The sequence below is a fragment of the Mesoplodon bidens genome (genome assembly GCF_964165515.1).
Source record: "Mesoplodon bidens genome assembly, chromosome: 11".
NCBI classification, from domain to species: Eukaryota; Metazoa; Chordata; class Mammalia; order Artiodactyla; family Ziphiidae; genus Mesoplodon; species Mesoplodon bidens.
Genome location: NC_138167.1, coordinates 69,724,817 through 69,747,681, shown reverse-complemented (window position 1 = coordinate 69,747,681; position 22,865 = coordinate 69,724,817). Strand labels below are relative to the sequence as shown.

Sequence of the window (22,865 nt, the reverse complement as noted above, 5' to 3'; positions counted from 1 at the left end):
AAGGGGTGAAGGTGGGGATGGCAGGAGCTGGTCTGGGATGTTGTGCTCTGTTCTGAGGATGTGGGGGGGGGGACCTTTAAGCCGTCAGTGGGCAGGTCTTTGTGGTGAACCCTGCTTGATGCAAGACTCCGCTTTACTGAAGATGGGATTCCCTGTTAGGCTGAAATGAGCAGATGCTGGGATAAAATTTGCATCCTGTACAGTGAATCCAAGGGAGTGGAGTGTGATCCCTGGTTCAAATTCCTGCTGCTCCATTTTGTAGCTCTGCCTTTGGGGTTAGTTATTAACCTTTCTGGGGCCCAGTTCTGTCACCTTTAACATGAATACAGACCCAGCTCATCTGTTTTGAGAAGCAAATGAGATGCATGTAAAATACCAACAGTGTATAATACTACTATGAAACAAGGGAGATCAGTGTTTTGTGATTCTTGCTAATCATCTCACCCATGACATCATCTCACCCATGACATCATCTCACCCATGACATCATCTCATTTGATCCTCAGAGAAAAGCTGTGGGGAGTGTTAATGCTCTCTGAGGGTCAGGAAGGATTTAAATCAGGTCTCGCCAGTTCTAAACCCAAGTCTTTTCCACTCTCCGAAGTCCCGAAAGCCACTGAAATGGTAGAAATGCAGCCTCCCAATCTGGCAGAGTGAAAGCCCTTGGCTGGAGGTGTATTTAGCAAAGCAGGGGACAAGGCTTTTCCTTACACGACTCCTATGTGAGTGAGGACTGGGCGCCAGGAGACCTCTCCCTAGTTCTGGCTTTGTCACCAAGTCTGGAACCTTGGTTAAGTCACTTCAAGTCCCCTTGAAACTAACAGTACACCTGCCTCCTACAGCTGGTAGGAGGGTCCAGTGGCCTCCAAACCCCAGTCTGCGGATGGTGGCATCACAACACCCGCATATCCTGGGCCCCACCCGGAGAGGTTCTGATTCTGGAGATCTGGGACAGGACTCCGGAATCGCTGTTTATGAAAAGCTTCGGCACAGTGGTTAAGAATCTGCCTGCCAATGCAGGGGACACGGGTTTGAGCCCTGGTCGGGGAAGATCCCACATGCTGCGGAGCAACTAAGTCCGTGCGCCACAACTACTGAGCCTGCGCTCTAGAGCCCGCGAGCCACAACTACTGAAGCCCACGCGCCTAGAGCCCGTGCTCCACAACAAAGAGTAGCCCCCGCAATGAGAAGCCCGTGCACCGCAACGAAGAGTAGCCCCCGCTCGCCGCAACTAGAGAAAGCCCGCGCACAGCACCGAAGGCCCAACGCAGCCCAAAATAAATAAATAAATAAATTTATTTAAAAAAAAAAGCTTCCTGGGAGATTCCAAGGTGCAACCAGGTCCAGGAGCCACTGTTCATGAGATATGTATGCCAAGGGTAGGCATTCAAAATAGCGACTTAGCTCTTCCCACCCTGGGCCCTGTTTCCAGTTTTTTTGTGACAAGGGCATTGATACCGTTTGTAGTGACGAAGGAAGAGAGGGAGAGGAGAGAGAATCATCTTAAATTCTACTAACAGGAAAATGGCTGAATAATTTGTATTCTATTCACACGGTGGAAAATAAAAGAATTGTTAAATAGAATGAGTTAAAGCTAGGTCTCCATGCAGAGGGACCTCCCTGAAGGTTCAGATTCGTTTGATCTAACTTTGAAACCCTATAAACAGACTCATATTTTAAACACTCCCCGTAAGTATGTGCCAATGTAGCCTGTGGAATAAAAAGTTCTTTCCAATAGTTCATGTTGCGGGACTTCCTGGTGGCACAGTTGTTAAGACTGCGCTCCCAATGCAGGGGGCCCGGATTCAATCCCTGGTCAGTGAACTAGATCCCACATGTATGCAGCAACTGAGTTTGCATGCCACAACTAAGGAGCCCATGTGCTGCAGCTAAGGAGCCGGCCTGCCGCAACTAAGACCCAGCGCAACCAAATAAATAATAAACATTAGAAAAAATAGTTCATGTTGCCAGTGAGAATGGAAAAGAAGGGAGGGGAGATTATGCAGTCCTTATTGCTGCTTGAGAATCCGTCAAGTTTTGCCAGATCTTCCCGTTTTTAAAGTTAGGCTGGGAATCTGGTCATGAATTTTCACAAATTTTAAGCATTGCCAAATAATGAAAACTCTTATACAACTAAAAAAAAAAATCACCAATTGGGTCTAAGAAAACATCCCTCGAGTCCCAAGTTTGAGTTTCATCCTAGAGGCGTTAACGAGACCAGAGGTGGCTTCTTGATGATTAATCCCCGACTTTTGGAAGCGTGTTTAGGGTGAGAACTGGGAGCGCAGGCAGGCAGCGCCCCCTCCAGCCGCTAGGGGGAAGCAGGCTCACACCCGGCAAGGGGTACTTCTCAGGGCCCTATAGCTCTGAAAGGGGTCGTTTCCTCCTGAAACTTTGAAAAAGGCTTAAGAAGAGTACACAGAACAGCCCTCGCACGACCGCGCCTGCCCTCGACCCACCCCTCCGCCATCTTTGCGCCCCGCCCCGCCGCTACCTCCGGGTCAGTTTCGCGCCAAATTGTCCAGCACGCAAAATGGAGCCCGGAAGGAGGCCAGGAGGACTGACGTCATGCGCCCGGCCGCCAATCCTCTTCGGCGGCCCGCTCGTGGGGGGCGGGACTCGCGGGCTCAGCACGGCCCAATCGCTGGCCGCGGAGTCCCGGCGAACCAATGAGGGCGCAGCGGGCGCGGCGTCCAAACGCTGCGTCTGGTTTTTCCCGCGAAAGGCGGCGGCGGACCGTGGGCGCTGTCTCTTTGGTTCCAGGTAGCGCGGGAAGGGAGAGGTGGGGCCAGCAGGGCTGGGGAGTGGGCACTGCGGAGCCGGGCCCAGGGGTCGACAGGTATCTGCATTTGGGGCGCAGTAGGTCTGGCAGGGGTTTCTCTTGGGAGAACTGGGGTAAGGGTCCGGGAGGCGGAACCGGGCTCCCGCCCGCCCCGCCTTCGGAGCCGAGGACCCAGGTGTCGGAGGGGACGCCGCGCGGCCCCCCTCCCCGAATCTGCTCCAGCTCCTTGTCCCCGCGCCAGGTGCAGTCATGTCGGGCTTCGACGACCCCGGCATTTTCTACAGCGACAGCTTCGGGGGCGACAACGCGGCCGATGAGGGGCAGGCCCGCAAGTCGCAGCTGCAGAGGCGCTTCAAGGAGTTCCTGCGGCAGTACCGAGTGGGCACGGACCGCACGGGCTTCACCTTCAAGTACAGGTGCGGGCCGGAGCGGTGCAGGAGGGAAGGTGCGGTCCCAGCGGTGCTTCGTCCACTTACTGGGGCCCCGCAGCCCCGTGGCGTATGGTTTTGTACGTTTCACATCTGAAGTTAACGATTGAGTGAGTCACGTGGGTTCTTCGTCCAGGATTTGTTCCTATTCATCTATTTCTTACTGTCCTTCCGTGTAATGTTTGCGATATCTTGTAAACCAAGTTCTTAGTGGGTGCAAAAGGTGAAGATGGTAGTTATGTTTTACTTCACTCATTCATTCATTCTTCATTCCACTCAGTCAACTCCTATTGACTGAGCACCTGCTGCATGCCAGGCACTGTTCCAGGTGCTGGGCTGCAGCACTGAATGAGCTGGGCAAGGCCCCCGTTCCTAGTCATTGTACATTGGTGCCATCGCACCAGATACTCATAGGCCGTTAAAATGCAGAGAACGTGAGTTTGCAGGTCCAGGCTTGGGCCTGATTGATTATTAGCTGAGTGACTTCCAAGTGACGGTTTCTCTGGGCCTCAGTTTCTTCATCAGTAAAACGGCACAGCCACTCCTGCCTCCATTTATTCATGCATCAGCCGACATTGACCATCTATGTGCTGGACTCTGAGATGCAAAGATGAAAAGATTCATACTACTTGCTCTGAAGGAGCTTCTAAGTCAGTGGGAATGAAGCATAGGGAGCTACAAATAAATTACAAAGTGATAATTACCTCAAAGGAAGAATATACGCGGGGAGTTAGGGAGGCTTCCAGGGGAGTTAGGGAGGCTTCCAGGGGAGCCGAGGTGACCTTGAGCTGAGAGGAGAGGGTCAAGCCTGGAAGGCATTTCAGATAGGAGCAGTTGCACGCAGGAGCAGGGTATGGGGTGGCGTGTTACAGCAAGGGTCTCTCGGGGCCAGGCTGGCTGTTGCATGCGGCTCCGGACATGAGGTGGACAGGGATGAGACCGAGGAGGTCAGTGGCCCCCGAATGTGTTTTTGGGATAATAGTCCCATAGGATGCTCTGTAAAAAGATTCTGGTGGTTGACAAGACAGGCATGGTCTCTGCTGCCTTCAATGTCCAGGTTCTAGCCATGTGCCTTGTTAGTATCTAAGAGAGGGTTAAAGGCTCCAAGGAGTCCACTGAAAGGACTGGTTTGCAGTGAGAGTCTTCCAGACACCTGTGCACAGGACCCTGTCTGTGAGCGCTGAACTGTCCTTGGATTACTGCTTGGACCCCTTCCGCGGAGCTTTCTTTGGAGGATGCTTTTCAGCTGTGGGGGGTGGGCCTCTGCAGGGTTAAATAACAGAACCACCTGGAACTAGATGTGTTTGGGAAGCGGGGTGGCGGGGCAGTGGTGTGGGAGACTCAGGGTGCGGGCGCACCTCAGCCAGCGTTGTCTCCTTTTCTCCGCGCCCTTCCCCACCCCCACCCCCACCCCCACCCCAGGGATGGACTCAAGCGGCATTATAACCTGGGGGAGTACTGGATAGAGGTGGAGATGGAGGACCTTGCCAGCTTCGATGAGGACCTGGCCGACTACTTGTACAAGCAGCCGGCTGAGCATTTGCAGCTGGTGAGTGGGACCTCCCCGCACCCGCTGAACCCCCAGGGCTGGCCCTGCTCTGGTCACTCACAGCCTGCCCCCCTCCTCCTCTCCAGCTGGAGGAAGCTGCCAAGGAGGTGGCCGATGAGGTGACCCGGCCCCGGCCTGCTGGCGACGAGGTGCTCCAGGACATCCAAGTCATGCTCAAGTCGGATGCCAGCCCGTCCAGCATCCGTAGCCTGAAGGTGGGTCCACTCAGGCCAGTTGAAGGGTGGCGGTGGCGGCTGCATGTGAGGAGGGGCTTTGGAGAGAGACCTGGGTGTCAGCTGTGTGACCCTGAGCAACTCACTCGACCTTTCTGAGCCTGTTTGCGCCCCTGAAAACTTAGCTCGTTGGGCAAATGTTTGCTGAGTTCCTCCTGTGGGCAAGGCGTGAGTTGGGTCCTGGAGAAACAGTGGTGAGCTCAGGACAAGCTGCTGTCCCCAGGGAGACTGGATAAGCTGGTGAACGTCACCCATGATCACTGTAGGTGACTGTAAGAGCAATGGGAGAAACCAGGAGGGTGATGAGAAAACGCGGAGGCCCCTCTGGAAAACATCAAGAAGACTGCTTTGGGGCTTCCCTGGCGCAGTGGTTGAGAGTCTGCCTGCCGATGCAGGGGACACAGGTTCGTGCCCCGGTCCGGGAAGATCCCATATGCCGCGGAGCGGCTGGGCCTGTGAGCCATGGCCACTGAGCCTGTGAGTCTGGAGCCTGTGCTCCGCAACGGGAGAGGCCACAACAGTGAGAGGCCCGCGTACCGCAAAAAAAAAAAAAAAAAAAAAAAAAGCAGGCTGCTTTGAGGAGGGCACGTCTGAGTGGAGATCTGAGGGTGAGAACAGGTAGCACGCAAACAGCTGGGAGAGAATGTTTGGGGCGGGCAGGGAGGGCACAGCTGGTACAAAGCCTGCGAGGCAAGGGGGGCAGGGTGTGTGCCAGGCCGAGGGAAAGACAGCCAGCATGGCTGGAGAGTGATGAGGCCGAGGGAGAGTTTGGCAGAGCCAGTCTGCCATCTAGTCTTTATTGGTTTTATTCAACGAGCACTTATCAAGTGACTGCCCCTCGCCGGGTGCTGGGGGACCCTCACTGTAGACAGACAGGACCTGGTTCCATGGAGCTTACAGTGGGAGAATCAGACAAGGAGCAGTGAGCTGATTTCAGGTCCTGTGATACGAGTCATGAAGCAAAGGAAACAGGCAATGTGACAGTGGCCGGGGGTCCGGGAGGTGGTCGGAGAAGGCCCCTCTGAGGAAGTGATGTTGGCGCGAAAACCTGAGGGATACGCAGCCCTGTGACAGCCTGGGGGAGGAGCGTTCCAGGCTCCTGGAGAAGCAGGTGCAAAGGCACTGGGGCGGGGACAGCAGCAGGTTTCAAGGGACAGAAAGAAGCCAGTGTGGCTGGACCTCAGGGAGTAAGGGTTGGGGGAGAGGAAGGGAGGGAGCGGGTAGAGAGACCAGATGGCCAGGGCCTTGGCTGCTGTGGAAAGCAGCTTGAATTGAAGGTTAGGTAGGAGGATGGGCCGATTCTATCTTTAAAGGTTCCCTTGGGCTGCCGTGTGAAAGGAGAATTTATACAACAGGCAGGGGTGGGACAGGAGAGCTTCCTGTGGAGGAAGTGAGGGCCTGACGTTGGTTCTTCTGTCACGAGGCTGTTGTGAGAAGCAAATGAAAGGATGCTTGTGGCTGTGCCTTTGAACTGTGGGCCCAGGTAGTGTCACCTCCTCTGTTACTCACCAGAAGGCCACGCCCTGGTCTTTGCTGGAACCCCGTGTCCTGCAGCTTGGCTGGGGTCCCTACTAAATCCTCCTTGATTAGCACAATGGCAGTTCTGTTCCAGAAGCAGTGCTGGGCTGTGGGCTCTTGAGGCTGTGGAGCGTGTTGGCTTCGTCCCTTTGCCCAGCACCGGGGAGGGGACCTGGGACTGTGTGTGGAACTCACCCGAGCATCACGCATTTGCCTGTATGCGGAGGTGGCATTGGACTTGTTTTGCAGGGCAGCTGTTTCCTCAGAGAAGCAAAGCTCAACGCCACATGGGACAAGCTTCCTATTCTCAGACCCACTGGAAAACCCAGTGACCGGCCTGCCTCGGGTGACAGGTGTCCTGTGGTAGAGGAGGGGTCCTCTCTAGAAGGATCGCTTGTCGGGGTGGCTTAGGGGCTGAGGCAGCCTCAGGCTTTTCCATCCCTGGGATCCTGGAGGGCTAGGCTTTCTGCAGCTTGTAGATAGTTTTCCAGAAGACAGGCTCTGGGGGGGGCGGTTTCAGCAGGTCTGGGGTCCCCTGGGCTGTGGCAGCAACACGTGCCTCTGGTCTCACTTCTTGGGGGGGCAGCCTCCTTCCCGAACCTTTCACCTTCTACTCCACTCCCCACCTTCTGGGCTTTGAGGGGCCTCAGCAAGAACCTGTAGCCTGCCTGTCTGTCCCAGAAAAGCTCCTGGGAGAGGGAAGAAGAGATGATGATGAAAGGGATTTAATGGCCATTAACATTTTGCCTTACTTGCTTTCTTCTTTTTTCTGCTACAGTATTTTATTTAATTTATTTTTTATATACATTTATTTATGTATTTATTTTCGGCTGTGTTGGGTCTTCGTTGCTGTGCACGGGCTTTCTCTAGTTCTGGTGAGCGGAGGCTACTCTTCGTTGCGGTGTGCGGGCTTCTCATCGCGGTGGCTTCTCGTTGCAGAGCACAGGCTCTAGGCACATGGGCTTCAGTAGTTGTGGCACGTGAGCTCAGTTGTGGCACGTGGGTTTCAGTAGTTGTGGCTTGCGGGCGTTAGGCGCGCGGGCTTCAGTAGTTGTGGCACCACAGGGCTTAGTTGCTCCGCGGCATGTGGGATCTTCCCGGACCAGGGCTCGAACCCGCGTCCCCTGCGTTGGCAGGCGGATTCCTAACCACTGTGCCACCAGGGAAGCCCCCCTGTTAGAGTATTTTAAAGTAAGTTACAGACATGGTCCTGTATACCTGAATACTTCAGTACACATTAGAAAAAGATTCTCCTACGTGATCTCAGGTGTTCCGGCTCCCTTTAACCAGCCACCCTCCCCGTGGCTCTGTTGCAGTCGGACACGATGTCGCACCTGGTGAAGATCCCCGGCATCATCATTGCTGCCTCTGGGGTCCGTGCTAAGGCCACCCGCATCTCCGTCCAGTGCCGCAGCTGCCGCAACACCCTCACCAACGTCGCCATGCGCCCCGGCCTGGAGGGCTACGCCCTGCCCAGGAAGTGCAACACGTGAGTGGGCTCTGCGTGGCCCTGTGGCACGGTGGGGGTGACAGGGTGACATCTGAGCGGAGATGAAGGAGGAGGACCCGGCCTGCACCACCTGCAGCAGGGAGGGCCTGGGGCAGACCTGATGCCCTGGGGCGGTGGTGTCCCGCTGCAGTGGTGAGTTCTGTCCCTCCAGGGCGCCCAGACAACCTGTGCCGGGAGCCAGGGTTGGGAGTCCACCAGGAGTCTTCTACAAGAAACCTTGGCTTGCTGGGGCAGGTCTGGAGGGAAGGCCCAGGAACGTGCCAGGCTCCTTCGTTTACACATTGCCTATGGCTGCATTTGTGCTTCGGAGGCAGAGTGTGTGGCCTCATGGCCCACAAAGCTGAAAGTATTTGTCTCTGGCTCCTTACAGAAAGCTATTGCTGACCTCTGATCTCAAGGGCCCCTACCCTCTCTGGCTGCTGGTTCCCCTCAGCTTCCTGACCTCAGGCCTCAGCCACCCTTCTTTTCTCTATACTTAACCCCCTTGCCTGTCTCGGGCTTTGAATACTGTCTGTGTGCAGAGGACACGCAAATGTGTGTTTCCACTGAACCCCAGCCTCACGTGCAGCTGCCCGCCGGACACCCTCGCGTGGGTGTTTAGTGGGCATCGCAGATTTGCACAAGCCCCACACCCTGTGTGGCAGGTTCCATCCCATCCCAAGATCTGCCCTCCTGCAGCATGACCCCTACCCCAAACGGGAAGGCCATCTTTTCAGGTGTTCGGGTCCAAATCCTTGGTCTCATGTTTTTTCCTGTGTCGTATCCAAACAATCAGGAAGCCCTTCCGCTCTGCCCTTAAGTCTGTACGTGGAGAGTCAGGTCTTTTCTCACCCCCTGCGGCACGTCCCCCTGCTCCACGCTCTTTGTCATCCCTCACCCGGCCTGGTGCCCTGGTGCCCCCTGCGCCCACCCACCCTCGTCCCCTAGTCTCTCCACCCCCTGGCAGCCAGGTGACCCTTTGCACTGCAGGTGATTCAGCCGTTTTCGTCTCTCCCAAAGTCAAGTGCCATCTCAGCCTGCATGGCCCTCGGTGTGCTCCTGGCTCCCTGTGGCCTCCTGTCCTCCCTCCTCTCTCGGCCCAGCCTCCCTGCCGTTCCTGGAACATGCTGAGCACGCTCTTGTCACTGGGCCTTTGGACTTGCTGTTCCTCCGCCTGGACCTTTCTTTCTTCTGACCTCCAAAATCTGTGACCTCGCTGCTTCCTTCAGCTTTCTCCTCCGATATCACCTCACAGGGTTGCCTCCCCGCCCCTCCCCCTTAGGTTTGGGGCACGTGTCCCTCTTGTAGACCTGCCTCCTTGATGGTACCTCTGTTGTCCTGGTGTGTGGTTATCTGCCGGTTGGTGTTCTTGGCCTCCCATGATCAGAACTGAGCTCCAGAAGATCAAGGACTTTTTGTTCACGGCTGTGTCCCCGGTACATCGAATAGTGCCCGGCACAAAATCAGTGCTTTGCAGTAACACAGCTGTAATAGTGGGATAGTGATTTCATTATGTCGAGGTGCATGGACGCCTGGAACCCTGAGCAGGGTCTCGAGGCACCCAGACCCTCACTGGCAGATCCTGGGATCTGAGTGGGGGGCTGGAAAGGTCACTGGCGATTTGGCCCCTTTTCACCTGTGGGGACACTGAGACCCCCTCGGGAGGGCTGGGAGTGTGACTTGTCTGCCTCGCAGCAGGTTAATGGGGGAGCCAGGCTCAGAGCACCTCTCCCCACTCCTAGCCCTGTGGGTATCCCCCGCTGAGCTGCCCTCCTTTAGGGCCTTCTCCCGGGTCCTGGAGACCCCTAGCTTGTTGCTGGCCAGTCCTGTCACTGACTCCTGGCCTTGGGGCTCTGGGGGCAGCTCTGGTGACCCTTCTCCTCCCCACCGACAGGGATCAGGCCGGGCGCCCCAAGTGCCCACTGGATCCGTACTTCATCATGCCGGACAAGTGCAAGTGCGTGGACTTCCAGACCCTGAAGCTGCAGGAGCTGCCGGATGCGGTGCCCCATGGCGAGATGCCCAGACACATGCAGCTCTACTGCGACAGGTGAGTGGGCTCCCTGGCCGTGCCCCTGAGTCAGGTGCCGCGAGTGGCCGGCTGAGCACAGTGGGGTGTGGGGGAGGGTGGCTGGTTACAGAACACTTGCTCCGTGCCTGGTGCCGCCCCCATGCTTCCTCTCATTTCATCTCCCCATAATCTGCAGGGGCGGGTCCACCCCTCTTTGCAGACGAGGAAATGTGAGGATGTGTGACCGGCTCAGTGAGTGGAGGGGCTGGGCTGCCAGCCTGCGTTCTTCCTGCAGAGTCTCCTCAGCCCTCTTAGAACTGGGAGGCCCAGAGCTGGACAGCCAGTAGCCGGGGGAGCCTCTTTCCAGCCTGACGCCCACCCCAGGCTTTCTGTTTAAGATTCTTCCTTGGATGTTGCTGGGTGATTGGAAAGGGGGAGAGGGTGCTGGGGTGCTGGGCCAGCCCGGTCCCCTCCTGGTGACCTGGGAGGAAGGTGTGGAGGTGTGGACTGGGCTTCTTCACCTGGGCTCCTGCACCCCGACGTCGCGTGCAGATGGTCTGTGCTGCACGTTTCTCGGAGGAGGGGGTCCGTAGGTCATTAGCTTCCTTAGTGGCTGTGGAAGGTGTAGAGGTCAGGCTCTTGAGCAAGTTACATGGTCTCTCTGAGCCTCAGTCTCCTTACCAGGAGAATGGGGACAGTGACAGGCCTTAATCTCATCAGGCTGCTGGGAGATTTAAATTGGAAAATGCATGTTGGGTGTGTAACACGGTTCCTTTTTCTTTCTTTTTTTTTTTTAGTTGAGATATAGTTGTTTTACAATGTTGTGTTAGTTTCTACTGTATAGAGAAGTGGAGTTCTCTGTGCTATACAGCAGGTTCTCATTAGTTATCTATTTTATACATTAGTGTGTATATGTCAATCCCAATCTCCCAGTTCATCCCACCCCCCTTTTCCCCCACTTGATGTCCATACATTTGTCCTCTACACTGTGTCTCTAGCACAATTCCTTAATACAGATTAAATATTCGGTATTTATTAGATTATTCAAATGGTCTATGATTAGATTATTCAAAGCTGAGGAAGTGGGGTCTGGGAAGAGGGGAGTCACAGAAAGTTAACAATGACAGTGTGGGTCCTTTAGGAGATGTGATTCTCTGGTGGATAAAGCACTTTTGGGTCTTGTACCTCACTTGATCCCACAGTAACCCAGCAGGTCAGATCACTTTATCATCCTCTCCCAGGCTCAGAGAGGTCACACAGCTTCTAAGCAGCAGAATACGGATACATGCCCCAGGGTCCTTTCTGTGCTGCACAGGCTGGAGGGGCTCAGAGACTTCCGTGTTTCTCTCTCTTTCTCTACATATATATATATATATTTTTTTTTGAATATTTATTTATTTAGCTGTGCTGGGTCTTAGTTGCGGCAACGCGGGATCTTTGTTGCGACATGCAGTATCTTTTGTTGCGGCACTCAGGCTTCTGTCTGGTTGTGGCGCACGAGCTTAGTTGCCCTGTGGCATGTAGGATCTTAGTTCCCCGACCAGGGATCGAACCCGTGTCCCCTGCGTTGGAAGGCGGATTCTTAACCACCGGACCACCAGGAAAGTCCCTCAACATCTTTTTTTTTTTTAAAGAGGAAATTAAAATCCAGAGGCAGAATGACTTGACTGAGCTCGTGGAGCCGTGAAAGAGGCAGAAGTGGGGCGCGGCCCTTGCAGGGAGGCTGGGAGGGTGTGAGGAGTGCTTCCCCCGAGATGGCCGAGGGGGGGCCCTGCAATGCGTCTGACAGCAGATGAGATGGAGGCGGGGCACCTGAGGGGCTGGGGTGGGCGCCCCCCAACTCTAACCAGCATAACGGACGAGCTCCTGAGGCCCGTGGAGGGGTCAGGCCGCCCCCATGACCAAGGCTTGTCCTCCTCTCAGCAGCTGGGCCGTCCAAGCATGGGCTGGGTTGTGGTGAGAGGGAGAGGGCCCTGGGCGGTGCGGGGGCTGGAGCCAGCCCGTGGGGCCCCATGTAGAGATGGCGAGGTGGACGGATGGCGAGCATGACGGGGTTGGGGGAGCCGGGGGCTTGCTACCCCCACCAGCCTCTCACCTTCTTCCTCCCCATCCTCCTCTCAGGTACCTGTGTGACAAGGTCGTCCCTGGGAACAGGGTCACCATCATGGGCATCTACTCCATCAAGAAGTTTGGCCTGACCGCCAGCAAGGGCCGCGACAGGGTGGGCGTGGGCATCCGGAGCTCCTACATCCGGGTCCTGGGCATCCAGGTGGACACAGATGGCTCCAGTGAGTGTGCTTTGGGCCGAACCCCCGTCGTCCCTCCCCTGGGCTGTCAGTGGGCCTCGTCCTGGTCTCCCCGTCTCCACCTTTGCCCCTGCGCTCTGTCCCGCACGGCAGCCGGGTGAGCGGTGCTGTTCTCACCAGAGAGGCCATGTCACCCCCCATAGGCAAGATGGAAGATGTCCCTGAGGGCCCCTGTCACCTGGCACTCCTCAGGTCATCCCCCCGCCCTCCACACTCATCTGCTTGCTCACTGGACCCTGGAACACACAGGCCCACGCCTGGTGCGGAGACCTGGGGTTCTGTCTTTGCTCAGACTGACGCTTGTGCTGCCTGGCTCTGAGGGCCCTGCCCTCTGGGAGGCCCTGGGCCGGCCCAGGGCGGTGGGCCTCAGGCAGCACGTTCTCCCTCAGGGCACTCACGCAGCCCCCTGCTCTGCCCACCCAGGCCGCAGCTTTGCTGGGGCTGTGACCCCGCAGGAGGAGGAGGAGTTCCGGCGCCTGGCCGCCCTCCCCAGCGTCTACGAGGTCATCTCCAAGAGCATTGCCCCCTCCATCTTTGGGGGCACAGACATGAAGAAGGCCATCGCCTGCCTGCTCTTCGGGGGTTCCCGAAAGAGGTGGGTGTCCAGGCCCCCCAGGTCCGGGGAGGGGAACGAGTGACTTGCCCACAGGAGGGCAGCTGCCAGGTGGTCAGGACTTGAATGCCCTTTTCATTTGCCCAGGACCCTCAGCCCCGCCTGCCCCTCTCAGGCACCCTCCCCGCTTCCCAGGTTCGCTGCCAGCCGGCTGGGGGCTGGCCCACACCCTTCCTCCGGAGCAGTTGCCCGGCCCTGGCTAGGCTGGGGCCTTGGTGGTGTGAAGGGCCTGGCCAGTGCCGGGGAGAGCTCGGGCTTGGAGTCTGAGACCAGGGTGACATCTCTCAGGGCTGCTTATTTACCTTGCGACCTTGGGCAAGAGACACCACCTCTCTGAACACAAGTCTCCACATGAATAAGACGGGTGAGAGCCTCATACTCGGGACGTCGCGTCCTTTTAAAATAAAATAGTAGAGGTAGAGGAAGTAATAATATATTTAGCAGCTACCAGTTACCGAGTTCTTACCACGTGCCAGACATTCTTCTGAGTGCTTTTATGTGTTTCCAATGCAGTCAGTCCCCAGATTAGCCCTGTGAGAAAGCTACAATCGAGCCCATTTCATAGATGAGGAAGTTGAGGCATAGAGAGCTAAAGGAACTTGCTCACAGGCACGCGCGCTGGGGCCAGGAGCCTGCCCTCGCGGTGTCCGCTCCACAGTACTGTGTGCAGCCCGCTGGTGGCTCCCTCTCTTTCCTTCTTTCCAGCTGGGTGGGGGGGTGTTTATCAGATGCCGACTGTGTGTGCCCAAGCCCAGCTCTAAGTGCCGTTTCCTCTGAACCTCCCCTCCCTTGGAAGCAAGTCACCACGGGTGAGGCTAGGGGACACAGCTGGCTATGAACATGGCTCTCAGGCCAGAGCCCCCGCCTCCCCGCCTGCTCTGAGGCTCATGACAGGTCGGGGGCCCGACAGCCAGACCGCTGTGACCAACCAGCCCTGGGTTTCTCGCCTTGCTCACCTGGCCCGCCTGCCCGTCTTCCCCCAGGCTCCCCGATGGCCTCACTCGCCGAGGAGACATCAACCTGCTGATGCTGGGGGACCCGGGGACGGCCAAGTCCCAGCTGCTGAAGTTTGTGGAGAAGTGCTCTCCCATCGGGGTGAGTGCCCAGGGTGACCTCTGTCCGCCTTAGCTGCGCCACAGAGAGGAAGGCTGCGGGCGGGGCCGCAGAGGATAGAGGAGGAAGGGGACCGACGGCGTGTGTAGGTTTGGGGCAGCGGGCGGAGTGCTGGACTGGATGGGGTTTGTTTGGTCTCAGCCTGGCTGGTAATTGCCTGTGGGCCTTGAGCAAGTCACCCAGTCTCTCTGAGTCTCAGTTTATCCATCTGCTAAGTCTTAACATCGATAGCAATAGATGACATGGGACTCAGGGTGGGGATGCCTTTCCTGGGAGTCAGGAGTCGAACCAGCCCTGAGGCCCCCTGGAACAGTGTCACTGCTCTCCTGTCGGCCTCAGTTTGCTCCTCCATGAGCCGGACCCCTGGGGGCTGCTTCATGGGGCAGTCGTGGGGTTCAGGTGAGTGATGGATGTGAACGCTCCCCTGTGGGAGAACTGGGGCTGGGGTGGTCCCCCCATCAGAGGAGGAACACTGAGATTGTCTGTGCTCTGCAGCCAGCTGTGACGTGTGACCTTGGTTGAGCCCTAGCTCCTGGGCCCCCTTGACTTACTGGGTCAGCATGGAGCCATGATGGGCCCTGACCCTCCCGCCTCCCTCCCCCAGGTGTACACGTCTGGGAAAGGCAGCAGCGCGGCCGGCCTGACAGCCTCGGTGATGAGGGACCCCTCGTCCCGGAACTTCATCATGGAGGGCGGGGCCATGGTCCTGGCCGATGGTGGGGTCGTCTGTATCGATGAGTTTGACAAGGTGAGCCTGGCAGGGTGAGGTGGTGGCTCAGTGGTGGTGGCGCCTGCTGGCCGCGGGCTGGGGGTGTGGCCTTCTGTTCTTGGACGGCAGAAACCACCTGTGATGTGGAGACTTCCCGTTACTATCGGGAAGTAACTGCACCTCTCCAAGCCTCAGTTTCCTCACCTGAGAATGGGGAGAGGAGAGCCAAGCCCACACACTGTCCCCGTGACTAGAGGTGACCCGGTTCCTGCTATCGGCCTGGCACAGGGTCGGGACTTGGGAATGGTAGCTCCTGTAGGGCTTCCTGCTGCTACCGTGCCCTGGCCCCTCACCTGGGTCTGGTGGACGTTTCTGTCTTCTACACAGATGCGAGAAGACGACCGCGTGGCCATCCACGAGGCCATGGAGCAGCAGACCATCTCCATCGCCAAGGTGAGCATCCTCCCTGGTCCAGCCCAGCAGAGCTGTCCCGGGGTGCTGGGAGGGGCCGGGTTCTGGCCCCGTCTTCAGGCTGCCCTGAGCGGCCCGACCTCTGTTGGCCGCAGCAGTGGTCCTGGAATCCTGTGTGTGTGCGTGTGCTTGCGTGCGTGCATGTGGGCACGGGTGTGCACACCTGAGAGGGCCGTGACCCCGCGTTCCCATCTCCCTGTCCTCTGCTGCCCCCCACGCTTCCCTGTCAGGCCGGCATCACCACCACCCTCAACTCCCGCTGCTCCGTCCTGGCTGCTGCCAACTCGGTGTTTGGCCGCTGGGACGAGACGAAGGGGGAGGACAACATCGACTTCATGCCCACCATCCTGTCCCGTTTCGACATGATCTTCATCGTCAAGGACGAGCACAACGAGGAGAGGGATATGGTGCGTGGGGGGCCGGACCGCAGCCAGGCCTGCGGTTCTAGGGGTCGGGGGGCGAGGGTGGGCAGACAAGGGGCTCGACCAGAAGCCCTGGCCACCAGATCGGCCCGTGAGTGGGCCACCATGGAGGCGGGGTTGTGGATTCTAAGAGCGCTGCCCTGGGCGTCCCGGGTCCTACCTCTCCTGAGCTCGATGTGCCATGAGATTTGGGGTCAGTCATTTCCTGGGTGTTAGTCCCTTCTGTGTGAAATGAGGGGATTGACCTTTGGATGCAAGTACTAGAACCCCAGTTCCGGTCAGTCAGCCTCTGAAAGGAACTCCAGCGCTTACGTCATGGACAAGCCTGGAGGTGCGAGGCTCGGCTGGGTCAGGTCTCTGGGTCATCTGGGCGCGGCTGTCTCTGCCGCTCGGCCTGACCTCCCTTAGTGGGGAGGCTTGTTCTCAGGCAGCTGCACCCCTCGTGGTGGCAGAGAAGGGCCTGGCAGCTCTGGGCTGTTGTCTTACCAGCTGACAACCCCCAGGAAAAGCGAGGGCCTCCTCCCCTCCACCACTTCTAGCCCTGGCAGCTCTTCCCTCCCTGCCCGCTCCACCTCTGCGTTGGGACCTGGCTTGGGAAGCCTTGCGGGCTGACCCCGTGTCCCCTCTGCCTCCCAGATGCTGGCCAAACACGTCATCACTCTGCACGTGAGCGCTCTGACACAGACCCAGGCCGTGGAGGGCGAGATCGACCTGACCAAGCTAAAGAAGTTCATCGCCTACTGCCGCGCGTGAGTCCTGGATGCAGGCCCCACGGGGGTGGGGCTGCCGGCTCCCCTGGAGTGGGAGAGAGCCCCATTCAGGATGCCTGAGATCAGGCCCTGAGGATCTTAGCTCCGCTCCTTCCTGACCCCACAGTCGCTCAGTGGCTCTTGGCCTCAGTTTCTCCATCTCCGAAGCGAAGGTGGAGAATTTAGATGGTCTCCGGACTTCTCTGGCGGTCTAGTGGTTAAGACTCCACGCTCCCAATGCAGGGGGCATGGGTTCAATCCCTGGTCGGGGAACTAAGATCCTGCCTGCTGCACGGCGAGGCCAAAAAAAATAAAAAGAATTTAGATGGTCTCGAAGACCCCCTTGACTCCGGTGTGCAGAGAGGCTTGTGGATATGGGCTCTGGGTAACTCCTGCCCCCACTGTGTGACCTTGGGCAAGTCAGTTGAGTCTCGCTTTCCCTGGGTGGTTGTGTCCTAGGGTTGTTGTAAGGATCACACAAAATAATGAGTGAGTGGCACAGCCCTGCACCAGGTAAACACTCAGTAAATGGCAGCTGCAACCTTAAATATTGTTGTTCTCACAGATGGCCAATGACAACAGTCATACACATAGTAATTAGTCTGTGCCAGATGTTAGCCTGAGAGTTTTATGTATAAGTGAACACCATCCCTCTCCCCAGACCTATGAGGTTGGTGTATTATTATTCCATTTTACAGATGGGGAAGCCAAGGCAAAGAAAGGTTAAGTAACTTGTCCAGGGTTACAGACAGGAGGTAGTGGGGCCAAGACTTGAACCCAGGTACCTGGCTCCAAAGGCTGTGCTTTTAATCCCTGTACCAAGATTCTGGACACACACCTCGGCTGTCTCTTATTGGAACTAAAACCCAAGGGTGGAGGGATCTTTGAGTGCCTCTCTAATGGGAGGTGAAGTGCTGCGTTCAGGTGGGTCCCTACTCACCGCTTCCTCCTTGGTGATGGGTGGTGCGGTGCCCATTGGTACCTGGGTCTTTGTCATGCCTGAGCTCTTCGTGGCCCTGTCCTCAGAGGCTTGGGCCCTTGGGTGTGAGTCTGAGAGCCCCAGATTCTAGTCCTCCCTTGATGCCAGGTCCCACGTGGCTTATGGGGAGTTTCCTCCCTCCCTCTGGCCTTGCTCACCTCATCCTCAGCATGAGAGTTGGATTAGGTGATCTAAGGCTTCCCTTAAATCAGTGAGAGTTCAGTTGGCTGGGGTGGGGCCGCGGGGTGGCGGGGATAGGGTGGGGCTAGATTCTGAGCAGACACCCCTGCTGCTACCCTCCCCCACCCCCAGTCTGGCATGCTCCCTGCTCTGGACAGCGGTCTCTGTGAGCCTCTTGTGGATGTCACTGTGCATCTTGCCCCTGAATGTGTTGAGGGGAGGACCGCTGAGAGGCCACTGTCTGGTGGGCCCGGAAAGCGTATGTCTGCAAGCCAGCAGAGGGCCGGGGATGGGGTGAGTACCCCAAGATTTCTTCCTGGCCTCATGGCAGCCACTCCCCATCCTGCAGGAAGTGTGGCCCTCGGCTGTCGGCAGAGGCTGCAGAGAAGCTGAAGAACCGGTACATCATCATGCGGAGCGGGGCCCGTCAGCACGAAAGGGACAGTGACCGCCGCTCGAGCATCCCCATCACCGTGCGGTGAGCAGGCGGGCGGGCCAGGACCGGCCTGGGCAGATGGCCTCGGTTTACAAGGAACTATGTGCCCAGCAAGTCTGGGGCCGGGGCTGTTGCTGACTACGTGGTGCAGGCCATGGTCAGGGCTGCTGGGCAGGGAGCACTCCTTTGGGAGTGAAAACAGTGGCCTCCCTGATTGTCTGTATCTCTTGGTTTGTTTGCTGTTGAGAAAATCTGGACCCCTTTCTTCTGAATTCGGTCTAGCTTCCCCCATCGCCGGGAAGCCCTGAGGGTGAAGGAGGGTCCAGGCTGGGAGTCAGGAGACCTGGTCCTAGCCTCCAGCCCACTGTGTGACTGCAGGGAAATTGCTTTCCTTTTCTGCATCTCAGTTTTCTCAGCTGTTAGCTCTTGTCACTCTTGTGAGTTTACGCAGTAGAGTGACTAAGAGCTTGAACCTACCTCGTTTGAATCTTGCTTCCAGCACTGATTAGTTAGAAGTGTATTTGGCTGTATGTAATAGAAAACCCACGTGAAGTAGCTTAAGTAAATTGGGAGTTTATTTCCCTCTTCTGTAAAAACATTTGAGGGTAGGTAGCCCTACCTATGTGATGGCTCCTCAGCCATCAGCAACCTGGGTTCCTTCAGGTTCACCCTTATCCTCATCGTCCAAGGTGGCTGCTGGAACTCCAGCCATCACCTCCACATTCCAGGTGGCTGGAGAGGAAGAAAAAGAATGGTCCATCTTTTAAGGACACTTCCTGAAGTTCCCGTAAAATATTTGGACTTACAGCTTACTGGTCACATCTTAGTCACACAGACACACCTAGACACAAGAGAGTCTGGGAAATGTCTTTTAGGTGGCGCCACGTGCTAGAGTAGAAGTCGGGGTTCTGTTACTGAGGCAGGTGGATCACGGGGACAGCCAGCAGTCTCCCCTGTAGTCTTACTGCCTGGGGCAGGCACCTCCTGGAGGTCAGGGTGGGATGGGGAGAGAAGATGGGCTGAGTCCGCCTTGGCGTCCCGTCGCTCCCACACAGGCAGCTGGAGGCCGTCGTGCGCATTGCTGAGGCCCTCAGCAAGATGAAGCTGCAGCCCTTCGCCACGGAGGCGGACGTGGAGGAGGCTCTGAGGCTTTTCCAGGTGTCCACGCTGGACGCCGCCTTGTCCGGCACCCTGTCAGGTGAGCAGCCGCAGGGACCCAGGCTCAGGTGGCTTGTGGGCTCCGTGGGCAGGGCTCATGCTGGACACCTGCTGTGCTTGTTGCTTCTCTGCATTTGCTTCTCCGCGCTTCCTCCTGGGAATAAGCCCCTCTCCTGTCCCCAGCCCCCACCAGCCAATTTCCCCCAAGATGGGAAGAACAGCCTCTCTCCAGACTCTGGAGCACAATTCTCTTGACCCAGTTCATTATTATAATTCACAATTTTATCATCCGTTAAGAATGGTAGTTGGCACCCGTTTTTTTTTTTTTGGCTGCACCACGCAGCATATGGAATTTCCCTGACCAGGGATCGAACCTGCACCCCCTGCAGTGGAAACATGGAGACTTAACCACTGGACCTCCAGGGAAGTCTGCATGCACCCCTGTTTTTGAGCCGTAACCATTTGAGTGCTTCCAGAGCTCTTCCTCCGTTTCACTAACAGCTGCCCTCAAAACCCCCAGAAGCCAGGCTGGGCACTTAGCCCTTCACCTCTTAGAGATGGGAAAACTGACACCCAAAGAGGCCTATTCACAGTGCCCAAGGTCACCATTCGCCCAGCTAGAATACACGTCTCGACCCCGAGGCCAGCGGGGTTCAGGCTGCCGTTAAGTCCTGCTGCCTGCTTCGGGCTCAGCCTCTGAGCATCTCTGGAGCACTGATTCTGTGCCAGGCTCCGCTGGGACGAATTCATTCCTTCCGCAGCAGGTACTTAGTGCTTAGAATTTGCCGGGCTGTTCTAGGTGCTGGGAATCTAGGAGTGAGCAGATCTCTAAGTCTGTGCCTTGTGAGGCCCCCCTTCTCCACAGGGGAGACACAGCAAAGAGGCAAACAAATCAAGCTCAGGGGGTAAAGAGCACGGAGGGGAGAAGTCCAGCAGGTCAGGAATGTTGGGGAGGGATCCCCTGCCCCTCGGGTGGTCTGGGATGGGCTCTTAGGAGGTGGCAGGAAGCAGGGACTGGTGTGAGTGAGGACACATGGCTCCCCGGAGTGTGGGGTCGGGCACCGCGCATAGAGCGAGGGCTGAGCGGCAAGACCCCAAGGACAGCAGGCTCTGCGTGTTCAAGGGCCAGTGTGGCTGGAGCCTGGGAGGTGGGGGTGGTCTGATCACCCCGCCGTCCCCTTGGGGAAGATGACTCAGTCTCTGCCCTGGAGGGCCTTCCTGGCGGTGAAACTGGAGCTGGGCTTTGCAGGCTGGGTAAGAGTTTGCCTTGCAGACTCATTTCAACTTGGAGCCTTGACGTCCCTCTCAGTGGCTCCCCCACCACGGTCCCACCCTCTCTGTTCCTGAAACACCAAGGCCTTTGCAGGCCTGGGTCAGCAGGGGGAATCCATCCTGGGGCAATAGTTGGAAATTACGAGCCTGCTTGCCTGGGCTGCTTGGGGCGCCTCACAGATGTGGTCTCCGGGGCAGCCTGCGCGCCCTTCTGGGTCTCTGCTGGGTCCCTTCCAGCTCTCCATCTGAGATAGATCCCTCCAGGAAGTCTTCCTGCTGCTGCCTGTCCAGCTGCCTGGGAGCCAGGTGCTGTCGTCAGCTCATGGCCCTCCTCAGAGCCCTCTAGTGGCTGTTCTGCTCACCAGAATCAAAGAAAAATTTGTGCCGTGGCCTCCAGGGCCCACAGGACCTGCCCCCACTCTGGCCATGTCCCTGGCCTCCTGACCGGGTTTTGATCGAGATGGGCATATTTCCCACCTCTGGGCCTTTGCACCTGCCGTTCCCTCTGCCTGCAGCATCCTTCCCCACACGTCTGCCCCGTCCCAGACTCTGGGTCTCTGTCGGTCATCTCCTCGGTCAGGCCCTGGTTGTCCCCGGGCACGCTCTTCCTCTCCCTCTCATTTTCTCTTCCGGGCCTGGCTCGCTCTTAGCCGCTGTGGGCAGACTGAGGTCCCCACCTGCCCGTCTCCCTCCTCACACCCACAGGGGTGGAGGGCTTCACCAGCCAGGAGGACCAGGAGCTGCTGAGCCGCATCGAGAAGCAGCTCAAGCGCCGCTTCGCCATTGGATCCCAGGTGTCGGAGCACAGCATCGTCCAGGACTTCACCAAGCAGGTGGGCCTTCCCGGGGGCCCAGTGGGAGTCCTGCGGGCTCCCTGTGGCCTGGTTCCCAGCCACCTAACACTGCGTCCTGTTGCTCAGCAGACAGGCCCAGGATGGGGAAGGGGCCAGGCCGGGCCCATTCCCAGTGTGCCTCCCCTTGTGACTTTCTGTGTCACGTTGTGGGGCGAGGAGAGGTGGCTGAGGTCCTGCTGGAGTGTCCCAGGCTTCCCCAGCCCTGCATCTCTCCCTTCGCCTCATTGCCAGGAGGGTGAGCCACCCAGCTCGCCGGGGACAGTGCTCTTGACCCCATAGAGAAGGGATGGGCCTTCTAGAAGCTGTGTGCAACTTGTCACCGTCTTTGAAATCGCAGGGAAAATCCCAGGTTCTGGGCTCAGCTCCCTTGTACGTCATCTCCTCTTCATCCTCAGAGCAGTTTTATGCAGTAGGTGGTACCACGCCCGTTTGAGAGATGAGCAGACAGAGGCTTACAGGGCTTTAGGGGTGTCAGGAGCTTGGGTTCTAGAGTCACATGGGCTCAGCTGAGGTCTCAGCTCTACTACTTAATTGCTGTGTGACTTGGAGTGAGTGACTTAGCTTCTCCGTGCCTCAGTTTCCTCTTCTGTAAAAAGGTGATGATCACAGTACCAGCTGCGTGAGGATGTTATGGGATAGAACGAGTTCAAGTATATGAAGACTTAGAACAGGGCCTGACACGTGGTAGTCGCTCAGGAAGTGTGAGCCTGTCTTAGGATGCAGAGCGGTAGGATGTGAAGGCTGGAGAGTCCCCCGTGAGCACGGGACACCTGGGCTTCCGGAGGGAGGGGTGTCTGCGGTTGCGTGGGAGGCACGCCTCTCATCCGACCCCGTGTCCTGCAGAAATACCCGGAGCACGCCATCCACAAGGTCCTGCAGCTCATGCTGCGGCGGGGCGAGATCCAGCATCGCATGCAGCGTAAGGTCCTCTACCGCCTCAAGTGAGCTGCGCCTCCCGCCGCAGGAATGCCGCTGTCACCCCACCTCCACCTCCTTGAGCCTCCCACGTGCTCTGGACAGAGGGACCCCAGCTGCCTTGCCTCGCTGCCTCTGGTTTCTGCCTCAGCGTGCAGATCCAGGAAATGTGCTTTTGGAGTTTATTGAAATAATAAAGCTGTGGTGTGTTTGGTTATCTGTGGGCTTCTGCACTGGGTGGCCTGTCACCCCCATCCTGCCCTCACGTGGGGCAAGGACAGGCTTTGGAATCTGACAGACCTGGGTTTCTGACCTGCATCTGCCCCTTGGGCTCCTGGGCAGGGCATTCACCTCTGTGCTCAGGTTCTGCAGCTGCTCGGTGGGGAGGGTCCAGCCCGCTTTTCGCCAGCACTGGTGAGCATTCAACAAGATCCAGTGTGTGGAGGTGCTTGGGAAAGTCCGTAGCTGTTCCCCAGCAGCTAATGTGTGGGTAACAGCCGTGGGTTTGCATCAGACTGGCTGGATTCACTGAATCTTGCCACGCCTCAGTTTCCTAATCTGTAAATGGGGGTGACACAGGGTTGAGTTTAGGAGAAGAGAGCTACTGGTAGTGAATGTCCAGGAAGGACCAGGCAGTGTGGGGAGACTGATGGCATTTGGATTCAGGGAGGTGGATTC

At 57.3% G+C, this 22,865-nt stretch overlaps 1 protein-coding gene across 3 annotated transcripts; it reads left to right on the top strand.

Annotated features, from left to right (window-relative positions):
• The first annotated feature begins 2,639 nt into the window (after nucleotides 1–2,639).
• Nucleotides 2,640–22,402, top strand: MCM5 (minichromosome maintenance complex component 5). Of its 3 annotated transcripts, none has more exons than XM_081248920.1 (17): nucleotides 2,640–2,763; nucleotides 3,024–3,198; nucleotides 4,633–4,759; nucleotides 4,846–4,974; nucleotides 7,827–7,999; nucleotides 9,894–10,049; nucleotides 12,132–12,298; nucleotides 12,740–12,911; nucleotides 13,913–14,024; nucleotides 14,647–14,790; nucleotides 15,139–15,204; nucleotides 15,453–15,629; nucleotides 16,281–16,393; nucleotides 17,902–18,030; nucleotides 19,044–19,186; nucleotides 21,124–21,251; nucleotides 22,116–22,402. In XM_081248920.1, exons 1-17 carry the CDS (start codon nucleotides 2,670–2,672, stop codon nucleotides 22,215–22,217), a joined length of 2,307 nt encoding a protein of 768 aa, XP_081105046.1. In that variant the 5' UTR covers nucleotides 2,640–2,669; the 3' UTR covers nucleotides 22,218–22,402. The 3 variants fall into 3 exon arrangements, with proteins under 3 accessions (XP_081105046.1, XP_081105047.1, XP_081105048.1); XM_081248921.1 differs by having other exon boundaries at nucleotides 2,696–2,782; XM_081248922.1 differs by having other exon boundaries at nucleotides 2,739–2,839.
• Nucleotides 22,403–22,865: the final 463 nt, after the last annotated feature.